This window comes from Phragmites australis, chromosome 20, assembly GCF_958298935.1.
Source record: "Phragmites australis chromosome 20, lpPhrAust1.1, whole genome shotgun sequence".
Lineage (NCBI taxonomy): Eukaryota > Viridiplantae > Streptophyta > Magnoliopsida > Poales > Poaceae > Phragmites > Phragmites australis.
In genome coordinates, this window is record NC_084940.1 from 23,247,807 (window position 1) to 23,266,894 (window position 19,088).

A 19,088-nucleotide genomic window follows, 5' to 3' on the forward strand; every position below is an offset into this window, starting at 1 on the left:
AGTTTGATGACCAAAGCAAGATGAACAATGCGATGAGATTGTAGCAACAAGCAAGACATCTAGGAATGGTGAAGTTGACAAAGGGGGAGAAGAAAAGATGCTAGGCGCCTAGACTGACAAAAGAGAAATTCTTGCATAGGTCATTCAAGGAAGATATTGGCAATGGAGAAAGGGAGAGCTACAATAAAAGGAGACTAAGTGGTAAGAACATGCATCCAAGCAATGTGGTAAGACTTTGTACTCGCTAATAATCTTTACATTTGGTATCATTTATTATTTACCACTTGCTTTGGCTGTGTTGTCATCAATCACCAAAAAGGAAAAGATTGTAGCGAGAATGGCCCTTTTAGGCCACAATTGTGATTTTGGTGATTAATGATAATATAGTCAATGGGACTAACATGTTTATTAAGAATATATGTTAGTAGGTCTCATGGATGCAATACATGAAGAAACCACTGCAGCCGGGATAAAGTTGGACGAAATTGGAGAAGTCCCAAGAAGATTTGCCTTACTGGATAGTCCGGTGCTTCGGGTATTCGAACTCACCGGAGTATATTTGTCAAATGGGAGAGATGCCTGAAGACCTCACCGGAAGGTCCGGTGTTTGAGCAGAGTGCTCACCGAGCAATTCTTCTAGAGAAGGTGTTGTGCTGAAGAATATGCATCACCGGATAGTTTGGTGATCAGTGGAAGTTGCACCAGAGCATTTCCAGAGAAAAGAAGAGAAGACTCAACCCACTGGATGATCCAATGTTGAGAAGGATGAATGCACCGGAGCATTATTACCAGAGAAGGATACAACCACTGAAGATTGAAGGTTCAACCCATTGGATGGTCCGGTGTGAAGGGAATGAACACCAGACAATGAACAGTGCAAAGGAACAGAACAAAGTTCAAGATATCGGATGGTCCAGTGATGAAGGTTGTGTAATACTGGAGCATTATTTACAGAGAGGGTTGCATTGACTCGGTTTGCTGAAGATAACTCACCAGATAGTCCGGTGATGGAGTGATATGCACCAGATGAATACACCGGAGTAATTTACATAGAGACGAAGGAAAGGCTCGAATGGCTCAGGATAACTCACCGGATAGTCCAGTGATGAAGATGATGTATACACCAGTATGTCCGATGTTCATAGAAGGCTTGAGTGGGGTTCCAACGGTTAGTTTGTGAGAGTGTACTCACTGGATGATCCGGTATTAGTAATACTGTTCTCACTGGATCATCCGGTATTAACAGTTTTTCAGAGCCGTTGGATTAACGGCTAGTGCATGAGTTTGAGGCTATAAATACACACCCACTCAGTCATTTGAAGCTGTGGTGTGCTACTGGAGTCCAGAGAAGTTCATGTACACCTGAGAAGACATCCAAACCACCAAAGTTTCTAAAGTGATCATCCAAGACGATTAAGCACAAGATTAGAGAGTGTTTAGTGCTTATAGGCCTAGAGAGGATGTTGCTAGGTGATTGCTGCCTAGAGAGTGGATCAAAGAGCGATCCAACCATGTACCAAGTGATACGCCGACATCTTAGAGTCTTAGTGACTCGCTGGTAAGCTTGTTGACCCTCCGACTTGTGTGGAGCGGTGGCAAGGCAATTGTGCAGGGACACAAAGACTCTTGTCTTGGTGGCTCAAGCTCCGTAGTGATCATGGTGGCAAGGAACTGGAAGAGAGGCTAGTGGTGAGATCTTGCCTTAGTGGCTCATCCGGGTGGAGGCCTTGTTTTTGTGATTTGGTGGCTCAAGAGCTGTGACAGGGAGCATATCCTTTGTGGAGCTCCAACGTGGACTCGGGGTGTCATTCATGCCGTCGATACCACGGAAAAAAATCCCTTATGCCGAGTTTGCTCTCTCTACCTTATTATGTTTTCACATTTACATTCTTGCAATATACCTTCTTAGATAGCTTGCAAGTATTTTGATAGATAGAGTAGACACACTAGATAAACCTATAGCACATTTAGATAGAAATTGATATATGTTTATCTTGTGTTATTTTCAGAGCCGAAATAGTTCTAAGTGTCCTAATTCACCCCTCTCTTATGACGTCACTGATGGCTTCACACATCTAGATCACTGAAGAAGTATCGGCTGTCGAATCGCCAGACACCACACGGAAAAAGAACTGGTACTACCACCTTTGAGAAAAAACAACAGCCTAGAAGTAACTCTGTGACAACGCAACATGAAGAACCCAATACACACCGCCTAGAACACATCTTCCCCGTTGGCAATAAACACACGAGCAAGGAAACCAAAACCCACCATGGGAAGACCTACAAGCTCCATCTCTTCCACAACAAAGCAAACCAAAACAAACCTTCCACGATCTCCACCGTCAGCGAGATGAGGAAGAGAAGAAAACCACAAAAGCACCCTCACCTAGTTGGAGTCGACGCCGCTGACGCTGTCACCAAAGAAGGGCCTGAGAAGCAAAATCACCCGCAGATGCACCGCAGGGACACAGGCTGACTTCCTCAACCGAATAGCCCTGGAGAAGTCGAAGAAGTTGAAATCGCCGAAATTGAGGTAGAGGACCAAAAGCATCAACGGACTCCAAGGCGACACTGTCAAAAACAACCCCCAAACTACCAAATTACACCTAGGAAATATAGTAATCTACACTGCCGGAAGGTACTAGCCAGGCTCCCCTCCCCCTCCGACACCGAAGAGTCCGTCGGAGGTGAGGGGACCGGTCAAATCAACCCTGGAAGGCAGTCGCCTCTATTTCACCCGAGCCTGAACTGTAGCTAAGGGAAAGGATAAGGCTTTTCAGTACCACTATTTAGGCTACCGACGAGGCCACTACATGTAAAATGTGTTAGAGGCTAAAATATCATTAAAAAAGAACGAGGTAATAGTACAACTTAGCTGGCCTGGGCCACACATGCCCATGTCTGTATGCCCACAAATATGCTGCTAATAAAACATTGCAAGACAGACATTCCACTCTTGGCAAGCATGAAAAGTGTGTAGCACTATACAGGTGCATGCAACGCAGCTGCAAGCTTGTCAAAAGAGAGAGAAAATTGTGCTTGAATTGCATGCAAAGATGATAGAGAGATGAGATGGCTCCCAGTCACAGGCTCTGCGTGTGAGACTGCTGCTTCATATCACTTCGATTTCATCACGCGTTGTGTGGTGGAGCAGAATGATGAGCCTTGAATTATCTGCGCCTGTCTGATCCATCAATCCAACCTCCGCAATGGGCTTCCTACCTGTGCTTTGCATTGCTTTGTACATTACACGGTGGCCGGTGCTGGTTCCCATGGCATATATGAAATGATGAATGATCCCAAACAACTGTTGTTGAAAGGAAAAGAAAAAAAAACATCACCAACAATTTCCAACCTTGTTTTGTAGGTTCCATTGACGAAGGAGCGTATCAATACTATCTACGCCTCTGCTACTGTAGCAGCGGGCCCTGGGTATGTATACGTATGTATATACGTATACATACATATGTAATTTTCTTTTTCGGAAAATTCTAGAAAATGTTGAAATGAATAGTAGTTATTGTCGGAGGATTAACTCTTGTCGCAGGGATCCCGAGAGACTCCTTTTTAGAGATTCGGTCGGGAGGATGATCCTGAATAAGTTCGTCGGAGAAATAAGTGAAAGTGAACGTAAACGCGACGACCGGTGGTGGGGGATGATTGACCTAGTGCAGAGAGAAATAAATACACTAGAGTTTAAACAGGTTCGGGCCGCACGGGAGCGTAATACCCTACTCCTGTATGGATGCAATAACTGTCCTGAGGGAGGTCCCCCTGAGGATGTATCTAGTTACAAGAATATAGTGTCTAACTAAGAGTTTGAGGCTCCTTGTTCTTCGGCAGGAGCTCTGCTCAGCTCAGGCTTACTTGCAATGTCTTCGTCTGTTGGCTTGGTTCGTTGTGGGGTTCGTCTTCTTCGTGTTTTTTTGGTGTGTGTCTTGTTCCTCCGGTGTGCCGACTCTTTTATGCACTCGCCGGCCACAACATACCCCGAACGGGAAGGAAGGGGTACAAGTTCCAAGACGCCATGACTGAAAAAGGCGTCATCATTTCCTCTGGGTGAAATGACTGGGGCGGTGGAAAAACGCGGCGCGCGTTTGGTCACTCGTCACTGCGGACGCCCTGGCAACGGGCGCCGTTGAGAGGGCCCACCGGGCAGCCACAGAGGCACTCGGCGTGCCCGCCCTGTCTTGTTCCTCTGCCACAGCAGGGCGGCAGGCGGAACGCCTTGATCCTGGCGATGTTATCCCGAGACACACCGGATGATACGGGACGGGACCCGTGCAATTAATGGCCCCACGCCTCTCTGCCAAAGCATGGCAGGGACTGACACTGCGGTGGGAACAGTTGGGGATGTCAGGCCGCGCACGCCCATTAAATGCGGCCTCGGACCTCTGACTGGTTGACACCTCAACGGCGGGCCCCTCGGGGGCCCTTCTGGGTCGTCGGGGCACCGAGTGCTCGGGGATACTGTTCACCTCCCCGAGCACCCTCTCCCGAGAATGCCTACCCTTGCCCTCGGGGTACCGGGCGCTCGGGGGCACTGTTTACCTCCCCGAGCACTCTCTCCCGAACACTCTCGTACGAACCTTCGGGGAACTGAGTGCTCGGGGGCTGCCACGTGCAACCCCGAGCACTCTCTCCCGAGCACTTTTGCACAGATCTTTCGGGGAACCGAGAGCCCAGGGGCCGCCACGTGCAGCCCCGAGCACTCTCTCCCGAGCACTTTCACACTGACCCTCGGGGAACCGGCCGCTCGGGGGCTGCCGCACGTAGCCCCCCGAGCACTCTCTCCCGGAACTTAGCTCTTCTGATCGTCGGGGGACTAGGGTGCTCGGGGGTGACCGGACACCTCCCCGAGCACTTTCTTCCCGGTACTTAGACTCTGCGGGTCATCGAGGAACTGGGGTGCTCGGGGACCAGAGGCTGTGGCCCCGAGCACCTTCTCCCGGAACTTAGATTTTCCTCATCCCGCGGGAGGGACCTTGCGGGATGGTGACACGTGGCAGACGGCTGGCCTGGCCTCGGACCTCAGGGACCCCCGGTTCCTGATACACCGACAGTTATATTAATAAATCAGTTGAAAAAAAACTAAAATGCAAAGAAAAATATTAAAACTCAAAAAAAATATGAAACAAAATTTTTTGGTTAGTATTACTTTCACCTACATGTTAAAACTATATACATGCATAAAAGTACTATTGTTTTCTCTATAATTAATTAAATATGTTTAACATTAATAATTTCATAAATAAATATTGAAATATACAAAATTTGTGAACCTAATTTTTTTAGTCTTCTTTTGTCATGCTCCATACAGAAAAATAAAAAACAGGCACGGCGTAGGCGTGCTAATCAGACTAGTAACTACTAACTAGTAGAAGTTCTCAGCACCTCCATTCGCGCTGTAATCGGTACCATGTAATGTAAGGTTTCTGTGTCTTCCTTGTAGCAAATTGTTACACCAAATATATTTAGAGGAGTTTGCAGCTTGGTTTAAGTCTCCATTCTTAAATAGACGTAGTTTTAAAATGCGTGTAGTAAAATTTCAAAAACTTTGGTTATTAATACATGCTAGGATTCGATACAAGCAAATTATATGAGTAGATTCACCATCAAAGATACTTTCATATAATTACATATTCAACAAATTTTACTAAGAAATAATTATAAAAAATAATATTAAAACATATGTATTAGAGACTGTTGATATCTAAATGACAAATAAAAGAGAACGAATATAGTAATCACTTGTCGTAGTCCTATTCGGTGAAAGTAAAACTCTATTTAGGTTTTGGAGCGGAGATCGTCCTTTGTTTCGGAAACAGTCGATCACCGATCACCCTCGTGATCTTTGTCACGGCTCGTCCTAGCTCCCACAAGCCCACAACAATGGCATCCGACCTGGAGTGACGCCAGAAATAATTAAACCTGCAACAATAGGCCAGTAATCCTGAATGGACAGCAAAACGAGGCTGACGAACCAACTGGAGTAGTTTCACAAGCCAACAGCCCTTGTTGTTTTCACCTCCTAATCTCGCCAGAACACGTACGTACGTAAGTAGTGCATGCTAACGACCATCCGTGCAGGCAGTCCAGTACAGCAGACTAGCAGAGGATGACAAAACAAGCAGAAACAACAGATCTTCAATGCATCTACAGGTGCAGGAGTAACGACAATATAATACAGGATCCTATCCAGTATTAACTCCAGAAATCACCAAATCCTTGAGTAGACCTGGCCAACAAAAATGCTGTCGATCAACGTAACTCCGCGCATCTGCCAACCGAATGCATATTTCGATCCAAAACATACATACTATTCTGCAATTAACCCACATATGTACAGCAGCACTACAAATAACTCTGCATTCATGTAAGAAAACCGTATAGCACCCAGGCCAATGATCAAATGGATGGAGCATCGCAAGTCCCAACAGGAAAACATCAAAGAGGAACAGTACTAGCTCTCCATTTGTTCCAGAGCCAAGCTAATTAATGTGTCGATTTCTCAGATTGGCGCCTAATTAAACATAGAATGATGCTGAAAAGCTCCAGTGCTGAGGTCACAGCATAAACAAGGAGAACATAGAGATTACAGTTTGGTACTAGATATTAGGGGAATCCATTTGAAGCTCCAACAGAGGCATCAAGTCATCATGGAGTTAGATAAGCCTACATAGGGGAGAAAGGCAGGAAGCTCTTAGCCTCCAACAAGGTGGGCACCGAGTTCACCAAGATCACCATCATCGTCTTGAAGGCGAACAGCATCCAGCTTTTGCCTCAAGACAGTGATAGCATTCATAATCAATTCGTACGCTGTGATGGCACCAGTTGTTTCTACGGTGAAAATAAAGCTGTCCTCCTTCGCGTTGATCTCTACTAAGCCTGGCTTTCCCAGGGCATCTGCCTTCTTGATCACCTCGTCATCATATGTATATGCCTCAGCATCAACCACCACCACCTGAAGAAGTGACAGAAAAATGCAGATGCTCAACACCAGTGATTTAATACAAAAAAACATAGTGGAAGAGATGCAGCTATGTCAAAGGTTGGGCCAACCGGCCCAGCATTGGTGGTGAATTCCAAATATGTTTTTTTGCACTAAAGTTGAACAATAAGTGATAAATCGTTAGCAGCAACAAACTACATGAGCCAAATTCGCATTGGCACGTATGAAATGATGCAGCTGCATAAATGAAGTGAAACTGGCATGCCTGAAACACCAGTAAAAACATGGAAAGCTGGACAATGCACTATCCTGGGCAAGAAGACCATGGAAGCATAACAAGCCTAAACTGGTGTCCTAGCAATGAATTAATCTACAGCACATGTTTTAGTCAGCTTCGGTCTCAATAACATATCTGTAATATGTTTTTTCCACTAAAGTTGAATAATAAGGGATAAATCATTCATTTGCAACAAAAATACCATGAGTCAAATTTGCATTTGCACATATGCAATGATACAGCAGCATAAATTGACTCTTTTTTTTTTTTTTTAGCCGCATAAATTAGGTGACTGACATGCCTGAGACACCAGTAAAACCATGCAAAGCTTGACAGTGCACTATCCTTGGCAAGAAGACCACTGAATTGTAACAAGCACAAGGCTTGCATTGGGTGTCCTAGCAACCAATTAATCTACAGCAAGTGTTCCATTCAGCTACTGTCTCAATAACTTACCTGTAATATTAACCATAAAGTGGCCCCTTACATGTTCAAGTGGAGCACTCATTTGGACTTTACACGACCTTAATGCTCCATCATGTTGTTGTCCCTGTTCAAAGGGCTAATTGTGGTCAAGATAATTGCTCTGCGTCCCCTAGTATTTCCAGAGCATAAAAGTGCAACTAGTGACTAAGTTTGTTGGTTGTAGGTTTCAGTATCTATACTACTACAAGTATAGATGTTTTGATTGCAAAGGACATAAGTCCGTCTCCGTCCTTAAGTCACTCATTCCATTTGATAATCATGTTAACTCATGGTACAAGTCCGCTGGTGCTAAGATGTGAGAGGCAGCTGGTGTTGAAGAAGACCACCGGTGGTAGACAGTACTCAGGTGGCAGTAGCTGCCAAAGTAAATACAAAGGTCTCCAACAAAACCAAGACTAATAGAGAAGAGGGCTCTGGGCAACTGATTTTGCTGGACGGTGACGACCAATATTGCTGGCGGTGACGAACCTGTGGCTGGCGGCGCTGATTGATGGGAGCAGAGAGAAAGCAAGGAAAGAGTTTGTCAGCTGCATGTGTCAGCTGAGACTAGAGGTGGGTTAGGGTATTAGGGCAGTACATTAGGTGGGTTGGATGGGCATGCACCCTGCAGACAGCAGCCCATCTCATATTTTTCTAACTTTATGATGGATCTTTCTCTAAAAATAAATCTTTATGCTGAATCTTCTACATCTACTTGTGTGTTGCATATCATACCTTGACCCGGGTCATCGACCAGGATTAATTGGGGTCACGTTCTGCGTCAAGAACTAGTGTCCCAAAGAACACTACCCCATTCGACCCATAACTTTAGACAACTGTTGATGTAGTCATGCTACCTCCGGATACGACCACTCATGAGGAACGACAGGTGAATTCGTTTATAAAGCTTTTATTTATGTTGGGTGAGAATACGCTGTTGCCTAATATTGGAGAATTATATGTTGTCAGATTATTATCCTCAGTACGCTCTTGTGTGCTGGGGGCCGTCTCGCCAAACTTGGTTCCAAGACAAGGAAGCTTCTCCAACCTTTTACAAGGCAACACATCACCTCCAAGCCAAGCCAATTCGGATTGCAATCCATGTCCCACTCGAATTCGGAATTCAAATCAAATTCGGAGTCTATTGATAGGCCTACATAAAAGTATTAATAATTATTTCATCCGAAATCCAATGGAGATGTGTGCACACAATCTGGAAAGAGGACTTCATCTACGCTCTAATGGATTTGGACTCACCTCAAAACTCGCTCGGGAAGTGGAAATAAAGATTGCAAGAAGTCAGCTCGGCATCATAATTCAATTCGGATTCAAACAGACAACCGTATGGCAATCGGATCATCTCTTTCATACGGAGTCCTACGGAGGTGTTTAAATACAGCCTGGAAAGGATACGAGACGATCTTTCCAACGGATCTGGCCCCACTACAAAATTCATTTTGTACACGCCACAATCACCCGAGAGAGGCGCGGTGTCATCCTATATATATAGTTAGCCATAGACACCTGAACAATTCGGTTTTTGCTTAGATTATTCTATTTTAGATAGTTTCGTCGAATATCAGTTGTGGAACCCCAATTCGAATTCTTCATTAGTAATTAGCAATGTTCAGATTGCATCTACCGTGTTCTTGCTTATGTTCTCAATTCGCACGAAGGAATCCTTCTTGGTGAGGTCAACGCGTTCGGCACGGCTGATAACCCACGAAATAGTGGTGTAGTGGTTGTCAGGGTTTTCGATCTGTTCTGATCGGAGCCTTTTCGATCATCAACATCAAAACTCCATAAATCAACGTATCTTCACACCTTTCGGAAGATCGGGCCATACTTCCATCAACCGTGACCCGTGTCCATCGACCCGGCCGACCCAAGTTTATGGTGACTATGATTAAAATAACGACTAAATGGAAGAAAAGGCTTGAAAGGCCATTTGAGTGAATGTTGGTATATGACATTAGTTCTGCAATTACCATATCTATGCTTCTACCAGGTAACTTCAGGATACAAAGAATATAAAGCCACTTTTGATTTAGTTGCTACTATATTATATTCCTACAAAATTTAGTCAAGAAAGATGTGGATGTCATGACTTATGTCATCATCTTAATAGTTATCAATTAGTTGTAGCATGAGTTGGCAATTAGGTCTTAATAGTATTTGTACAGATGCCCAATTGTTGTATAGGAATTGTCACATCAGTTGTATGAGCTTTGATGGGCATCATAAAGCCTATCCATGTATTCGGTACCCAACCAATAGAGCTAGTACTCTGTATTTCTTCTACTGGGTCCTAGCTCATATCTTGTCTGTGAGCCTTGGATTAAGCTCTTGCTACCTTTGGCTTTCTACGTCTCTTGAACAATATCAAGCACAATTTCAAAATAGCAGAAACCAAACTTGTAGCACTACTGCATTGTTAGAGTATGAAGCCTTGAAAGCAGTCTAACCATCTTAAAATACAAATATTTACATGTGATCTCCAAATTATGTAAAAAAGCACACAATTAGATATTTGGGCTCCAAATATAGCATAGTTTGCTTCACAAGAGTACATATTCCTTGAAATTGAGTTACTTAGTAATTTGAACTTTCAAAGGATAAAAGGAATCTTCTTGAGGACACCACTTATAAAAAAATACAATCTTTTTCGGCCTCTGTGACAGTCTTTCTAAATATCATTTGTCGCAGTAAGTTGGGAGCTGTTAATCCTCACTATTGTGCTGCTTCAGGAAGCTAGTCCATGGTTTAATAGGATTGCATGTCAATGTGGACTTGCTATACCATATCCATATCACACAGCCCCATTACGAAGGGCCTGCACGCACATTTTTTATTATTGGGGATAGCCTCTGGCTACAGGAAATGAAACCACAGTACAACAACTGACATAACCAGAACAGAAACAGAACAAAGATAGGCCAGTACCTGACACTTCCAGACCAAAACAATAGAGAAATAATTCCAGACCACAAAACAATGATAGCGTTACATGATTTAGTAAGATAACTTCAATTGTGCAAATGATCACAGGATTGAAAAAAAAAACATTGTACATAAGACAATACGTATTCGCAGATTATTAAGCTAAGTTACATGATTTAGTAACGGTGTAGTTAATCCCAGGGTTACTGCACAATGGCAGCACAATTTTCTGTTATCTCACCATATATTCAAATAATGTAGTGCCAGGCAACACGGTTTCATGATAACATGTTACCATAAAATAGTAAATATGTCAAAACAACAAAGTATAGCTCCATTTAGTTTATGTTAACAGATTATAAGAGACTTGGAGATGCATTAGGTCATTGCTGGTCATGTTATATACAACCAAGCAGGACAGTATGAAAAAGGAGAACACATAGAGTTAGCATAAAACATGATGTATGCAAGCACACAAGAATGTCGACTTCTTCACTGAAAAAGAATAACGAATAGCTGCTGTGAAAAGCTTTCATTCCAAATAGCAGACCAGATCATCAGAATATATCCATATGCTAACCTGATCAACAAGGCAAACTCAAACAAATGGAATTTGACTGTATTTCATCCTAGCACTTGATATATCTAAGCAGAAAATAACCATCCATCACTATAGACCAAGTTTTGTCTCACAATTAAGTGCCTACGACACTAATGTGACATGTTACAACCAAACAGTACAATGGAAACTGCAGTAGCGCCAGAAAATAGTTACCACTATCTGAGGAACCAATGGTCATACAGCATAATAGTTGCGGTGTGGAACTGTAAACTACTACATAATGATACATGTTGAATTTTAAGGATCCCGTCGATCATAGGACAGGAAGACAACATGATTTAAAAGTACTAGAGAAAACAAGCTGACCTGGTGGGTATTAGGATCAATGTCAAATACTTTTGTAGGGCTGCTCTCGACCCAGCTTGTTTTCTCATCAAGCGTCAATGTCTCCATGAGTTCTTCATTAATACGTATATCAGGCTCATACATGAAAGTCACGGTAGCAGCTGGTGACCATTTGGCATGGTCCTTCCCAATTCCTTTTCTAGCAATGGCACGAAGCCTCAGTTCTTGCCCGCGGCGCAGCTTTACGATAAGTATGCCCCTGAAATCAGCAAAATACTATAAGCTGACTTCTAATTAGCAAGATAGCATGCTTACAGATTTCTAGGTTTGTTTTCCAAAAAAATGAAGATCAATTTACAAGTTGTACTAGCATATGGTCAGGAATCCATTAGGCCAAAATTGAACACAGAAAGTAGGGCAGTTTAATGCTCACTACAACAGAATCTGGATATAAGAATGGAGCATGTTCTCAACCTCATCTGTGGCCAAAGTAGCTAGATATCCATTTAATTCCTCGCATAGTAATGAAAGGACAAAACAAACAAAGATATTGGGCAAAGGGCAGTTGCATTAGAAAGCACATGATATGATTATACACCAATTTGGAGCCATCAATCTTTTCTGTTTATACTGAAATTTAATAGGAAAGTTCATGGTCCTTACACTTTGCTCTTTTCTACCTCCATTTTTTAAAGACTTTCAAGGCTAGATGGGCTACACATTATATTTCCTGAACAAATAATTTTTGCTTCTGGTTCACATTTTCTCCCCTCCAGAATCTTAAGTAAATAAATAAACTGGCAAAGGGTTGCCCATTACAAATAGCACTAACTCTATACCCCAGCAAGACATCCAGACAAGCATACAACATGCATACCTAACATGGATAAAAACTTTCCAGTGTTGGATACAGGTTTGAAGACAAGTGTTCAGTGCAGCAAGTGAAACAAAGGATCCATGTAAAGAACCATGTTTTTTTATGCCTTCGATGCTTCATGCCACTAGAAATTGGAAATGAGATCATTTTTATAAGCTAATAGAGAAGCTTTCCAATAAACAGTGTAGTGCGCGCTAGTTTTGCCCCAGCAATTTCAACATAGCTTGGATCAGCATGACTTAACCACAGCTTCTTTACAAGTATCACATAATGCCCCTTTGCAACACCAGGTATGCTGCGCTAATGGCAGAAATTAACCAGAACCTTCCTCCAAACAAATGAATGAACACAGGAAGAAAGTTAGCGAATATGGTAAAGTACACATTTTGACCTTTTAATCATATCACAACTTTAAGAAGCAACCATTGGATATCTATGACTATTGAAGTTAAGAATACTACTGCCATTGACATCCATCATCTATAGGCTATAGAAGCACAGGAAATGTTGTTGATACAATGAGGCACCGCACAACACAAGTTCAGCATCCTCCAACTCCAAAAGGTCAGATACACTTAACAGGAATTTAAACAGGACTTCCAATCAAGTCAGCATAAGAAAAAAGGAAACCCAAAGCTCGGCAACAATTGCTGGAAACACTGAAGAAGCAACAATATCTACATCGCACCAGTACAAATAAATTTACCAAGTGCTACATATTTAGCCAAAAGAAGTAGACAGGTTATTCAAGCTTACACCCCTGCAGATAACACAATCATAATGGGGCATCTCAAATTCAAACAAAGCAGCCTCAAACAACATCATATTCACATTCCGACGGATCCACCATCCAAATGTAAACATAATCAACACTAAAATGGAGTGAAGAACACATAATAAGACCAGAAACGGATGACTAACTTATAAAACTAGGGCAAAACATAGTGCGCGATTACTTGGCTCTAGTGATCTAAAAAAAAAGATTACTTGCCTCTGATCGGCCGCGGAGCTGGTGTCGTAGGGGTCGGTGGCGCCGAGCGCCTGCTGGTACGCACGCGCCTGGTCGACGGGGCAGACCTTGGGGTCGGTGGACCGCAGGTCGTTGGATGTGACCTCGAGCGTCTGGTCGGAGTCGGTGGCACGCGCGGCGAGGTGGAACTCGACGGAGCAGTACTCGCAGGAGCCGTCCCCGTCGCAGGCGTCGCAGTCGCGGGAGAAGCGCATGCCCATGGCGGCGGCAGAGGTGAGCGGGATGAGGCCGAGGCGGTGCGCGATGAACTCGTCGTTGAGGACGGAGGAGTTGACCTCGATCTCAACGAGGTCGATGGCAACGGTGGGGACCTCGGCAATCATGACGCGGCGGAGGGCGTTGGCCAAGCTGGCATCGGTGTCGCGGAGCTCGAACTTGGCGTAGTCGTCCTTGAGCTCGCGGATCCGCACGCGGGGGAAGCGCTGGTACGACGCACCAGCCGCCGGACGGTCCATCTCGATCGCTCGCGCGCGCGCGCGCAGACCGTCGCCACCGCCGGAGATGGGGGTCTGGGGTTGGTTGCAGGTGGGAGCGCAACGGCTCGAGGGTTTTGGGGTGGGGGGGGGGGGTTTGGGGGAAACGGCGAGCTAGCCGAGAGGACAGTGGTTTTGCCCTGCTGCAGAATTTTTTCCGAAATCCGCCATCGGTTGCCTAAACGTGTCTCGCATCTTCTAAATCTTAAACGCCATCGCGTTCTCAGCAAAAGAGGATATCCACTGTCATCAGCAAAACGTGAACCGTTCATCTCAAACCAAGGAAAAACAACCATCGGAATATGCTCTATGTGATATTTGTGTCCAGCCCCTTCCATAAACCTGTAATCATAAGATTTTTCAATCCGGTCCTCTCACCATGTCTCTCCCTCTAGGAAACAGATCCCCTAACTTTAGGTCTATTTGATTACGCTCTTCTGATCTAAATTCTTTGGACGGAAATTTTTTCTGATAAAAATAATTATGTCCTTAAAGTGATTCTCTAAGTTAAATTCTATAAAGAAAGTGATTATGTATGAAAGTAAATTAGGAGAAGCTATTTTTTTCAGTTCACAGCACTTAATTCATTTCAAATAATCATTCTTATAGATTCTACTTTGGAAGCTAAAAACTGAAAATTGTTATTTGGTAGAGCTATCCCTGATTCTACTCGGAGAGCTACTCTGGGCACTCAACAAAGAAGACTCTTTGCTTCCTCAACGTGATGAGGATAACGTTATGACATATTCTTCACCACCACCTAAGAATCAAAATATACATAACGAGTTGCCAACTAGACTAATTATAAGGACATGTGCTAAGAAAGTGCAAGATCAGGAGAACTTACTTCTTAATGATTATATCATGAATTTTAAGGAGAATTTTATACTACCTCAATCTCGTAATTAACTTGTGCTTAGGTATTTGAATCAATACAATGCACAAGAGGAAGAAGAACTGTATTATTTGTTTGCACATAGACTAAGAAGACAGGACATTGACAAGTATTTTATTGCTAAGCCCAAATTTGCTATTCATGTCTTTTCAGGTGGTACCGATGTGAAAGAATACTTTACATTAGAACTGAAAATTGATAAGCTATTCCGCATGAACAACTACTCTAATGAGAAGAAGCTATTATTTGCGTCCAATGGATTGGATGATTATGCCACACACTGGTGGGAGCGGTTTGTTCGCAAGTGGATGGAGCGCCATGAGTTGCCTATTATCACCTGGGAGTAGATGAAGCAACACTTGCGTACACGTTTTGTACCTCGTCACTACAAGCGTTCACTGTTTGAGAAATTGACAGGGCTACGACAGGGTCTCAAATCAATTGATGAGTTTCATAAGGAGATGAAGATCGTCATGATACATAATGATGTGTGTGAGAATGAAGAACAGACAATGGCGAGATTCCTAGCTAGTATGAATTATGTCATCAAGCGCATCGTCAATCGCCATCCTTACAATGATATGATTGAGTTGCTGCACCAAGCGCGTGAAGTTGAGTGCCAAGTTAGTGAAGATGCAAAGTTTGCTATCCGTTCACATTTTTCAGGAAGCATGGGCAGCCATACAATATAATTCAGTCAAATAAGAGTACTCAGTCTGAGAGCAATTTGGCAATGCACAGTTCAGCAAGTAAGAAGCCTGAGAGTACTCCACCACTGGCACGTCGACCAGCGATGCTCGCTGCTAGCATGACCTCTTCTAAGGGATCCATGGAGCGTTCACGTGACTTGGTTTGCCACAAGTGTAAAGGAGTTGGCCATTTTCAGAAAGATTGCTCAAATATAAAGGTTATGTTTATTACAGATGATGGGTATGTTTTGGATAGTGATGCCGAGTTGTTTGATGCAACACTAGTTTTGCACACTGATAAGATAGAGAATTGTGAGCGTGATCTAGAGTTTCCTACCTGAACGTGCATCTAGGCCCCCTAAGTGGGTTTTGGCTTATTGATGACAAAACGATTAAGGAACTAACATGCTTTTCTAAGTTATGAATAGATTTAAGCATTAGTTGTAAAGATAAGTGACGTTTGACGCCCGTCGAAACAAATGGAGAATCAACGAAGAGTACTCAATAAGATTTAAATTCTTTTATTTTTGAAATTGAGTCTAGGATAGCCGCTCTTTTAAGAGGGTTGCATTTGATTGCTTGGTTAGTGTCTCAATGCTCAAGATATCCCTTAGAACCAACTAGTTGAGAGACACAATCACTCACGGACACCGAGTTCATTCTGAAAAAAATTCACTGAGTCCGGATACTCCGGTATTCACCGGATACTCCGGTACTCAGTATTTGGCAGAGAGTCTTGGTTACGGTTTATTTTTATTTGGAAAAAGACCGGAGTCTCCGGTGTTCATCGGACACTCCGGTAATTTATGGGTCAACAGACAGGAGTCTCCGAGGGAGACTCCGCCAAAGAGTCTCGATTAGGTGTTTATTTTAATTAAAAGGGGACCGGAGTCTCCGGTGTTCACCAGATACTCCGGTAAGTGATTTATTGTTAACCGGAGTCTCCGAGGGAGACTCCGGCAGAGACTCTCTGTTAGCTTTTAATCTTTTTGATAAAAAGAAAAGAGAGACCGGAGTCTCCGGTGAACACCGGAGTCTCCGGTCCTGACAGGGCTTCCAAAAACATTAAGTCCGGAGACTAGCCGGACCCTCCGACCTCTCCAGGTACCAGAGTATCCGGTGCACATCAGAGACTCCGGTCTCTCTTTTCTTTTTATCAAAAAGATTAAAAGCTAACCGAGAGTCTCTGCCGGAGTCGTGTTAACACTAAATCACTTACCGGAGTATCCGGTGAACACCGGAGACTCTGGTCCCCTTTTAATTAAAATAAATACCTAACCGAGACTCTCTGGCGGAGTCTCCCTCGGAGACTCCGGTCTGTTGACCCATAAATTACCGGAGTGTCCGGTGAACACCGGAGACTCCGGTCTTTTTCCAAATAAAAATAAACCGTAATCGAGACTCTCTGCCGGAGTCTACCTCGGAGACTCCGGGCTAAATACTGAGTACCGGAGTATCCGGTGAATACCAGAGTGTCTGGACTCAGTGAATTTTTTTCAGAATGAACTCGGTGTCCGTGAGTGATTGTGCCTCTCAACTAGTTGGTTTTAAGGGATATCTTGAGCATTGAGACACTAACCAAGCAATCAAATGCAACCCTCTTAAAAGAGCGTCTATCCTAGACTCAATTTCAAAAATAAAAGAATTTAAATCCTATTGAGTACTCTTCGTTGATTCTCCATTTGTTTCGACGGGCGTCAAACGTCACTTATCTTTACAACTAATGCTTAAACGTATTCATAACTTAGAAAAGTATGTTAGTTCCTTAATCGTTTTGTCATCAATAAGCGAAAACCCACTTAGGGGGCCTAGATGCACTTTCAATCTCCCCCTTTTTGGTGATTGATGACAACCCGATTAAAGCTTACATAAAGATATATGAAATAGGATTTTGAATTCTAGAAGATATGGTGAGCTCCCCCTAAATGTGTGCATTGGTTTAAACTCGATTTATACACAAATGCACATATTTGAGATTTAAATTCACAAGAGCTCCCCCTATATCCTAGAATCCGTGGGATACAATTTTAAGATAATAAAATGATTTATGGCAGGACATGGAACACACTTAACTTAAGAAAGTACGACAATCATCACACTAACATAAAAGTCTTACAAATTTAAACGAGCACAAGATTCATCACAAACAATTGTCCAACAACAGTCCAATTGTCCAACAACGATAGGAATTAAACAGAGTCCAAAGCTAAGGGAACTAAAGGGAACTAAGGAATGGATAACTTTCTCTCCCCCTTTGGCATCAAGCACCAAAAAGAGAGAGCCTAATCGTTGCTGCCATCTTCATCATCATCTTCTTCTTCATCATCACTTCCTTCGGAGTCGTTGCTAGGAGCGGCGTCGGAGGAGTCATCTTGCGCTTGTTGTTGAGAGCTCTCTGCAGCCGCTTGGGCTTCATCATACCATGCCCAAGGGTTTTCAAACTCAACCGGTGCACTCTCCGCTTCATCCGAAGCAATAGGTGAACAAGGTGGCTGAAGGTTCATGGAGGTGTACATTTCCTTCTGACGCTTCTCCATTTTCTTTAAGCGAACACCTTGCTCCTTGATTTGAGTAGCATTGTGAGTACAAATTCTGAAGATTGCTTTGAGAGCGCTTTTGATGAATGATGACCCTCGAGAAGGAGCACGTCTCGAGGCAAACTGTCTTGAGCTGGGAGGAGCACGAGGAGGTGATGGTGATGGAGAGGGAGCTCGGATGTTCAAGGGTCTCATCCAATAGGGTTCATGCTTGACTTCCTTCACAAAGGTCTTCTTGGACACCCTCTCAATGATAAACATTAGGTAAGGGGCATATCCACAGCTTTTGATTGGCGACTTGGATGTAAAAACAATTTCTTCCCAAAGAAAGTGCGCCACACTGAAGGGAGCATGGTCATTGGACATGGTGGCGAGGAGGTTTCTGGAGATACTCTGCACTGTTGTTGTATCCCCACTCTTAGGCGCAAAGGTGAGTCGAAACAGGGAATTTAAGCAATGATAGAAAGGCATCATCCCTGTAAGCTTTCCGAACTCAACTCGTCCATGATTTAGATACATGAACCCAATTTCTTCCAAAGTCAGCTGATTCTCATTGTGAATTTGATCTTTGGATGTATCTCTGGCATCAAGATGGAAGTAGTGAGCGAAACCTCTGAAGCTAATTCTGTACTTAACTCCCTCTATCATCCAGTGCATAACGGGATTTTCAGATCCCTCAACCCACACTGTAGCATAGAACTGTGCGATAACTTTCTCGCACCAATCATACCTGAAAGCCATAATATTTTTGACCTTCTTGCTCTCACAAGCTGCAATGACCTCATTGAACACAGGGTCATCTTTCTGAGCCATATAGTTCCAGTCAATCCATTGCATAGGAGTAATCGACTTCTTCTTGGCCAAAATCACCGTCTCATAGAAATCTGCCTGAAAATCATTCCAGAACCGATGATCTGCAACATTCTTCTCATAATCATATGGGTTGTTCAACCTTTCACTAACAACCCTGGAAACATGCTTCATGTAGTTCATTGTCTGTTTTGGAGTGTCAAAGATGCTAGCAGTTCTCCGAGGTCTATGAA

General features: G+C 43.4%; 1 protein-coding gene across 1 annotated transcript; it reads right to left on the bottom strand.

The window, feature by feature from the left end:
* Positions 1 to 6,457: 6,457 nt before the first annotated feature.
* LOC133902448 (DNA-directed RNA polymerases II, IV and V subunit 3-like) lies at positions 6,458 to 14,121 on the bottom strand. Its single transcript, XM_062344037.1, has 3 exons — positions 13,413 to 14,121; positions 11,566 to 11,803; positions 6,458 to 6,967 (listed from the first exon to the last, which is right to left on the bottom strand). The coding sequence occupies exons 1-3, from the start codon at positions 13,904 to 13,906 to the stop codon at positions 6,707 to 6,709; spliced, it is 993 nt and encodes a 330-aa protein (XP_062200021.1). The 5' UTR covers positions 13,907 to 14,121; the 3' UTR covers positions 6,458 to 6,706.
* Positions 14,122 to 19,088: the final 4,967 nt, after the last annotated feature.

Bases quoted from the DNA above. Each gene is read 5' to 3' on its own strand.
- LOC133902448 (XM_062344037.1), bottom strand. From the start codon at position 13,906: ATGGACCGTCCGGCGGCTGGTGCGTCGTACCAGCGCTTCCCCCGCGTG. The intron at 11,804-13,412 runs GCAAGTAATCTT...TGCTGATTTCAG, and splicing joins AGCTCCGCGGCCGATCAGAG to GGGCATACTTATCGTAAAGC. The intron at 6,968-11,565 runs GTCAGCTTGTTT...TCACTTCTTCAG, and splicing joins TTGATCCTAATACCCACCAG to GTGGTGGTGGTTGATGCTGA.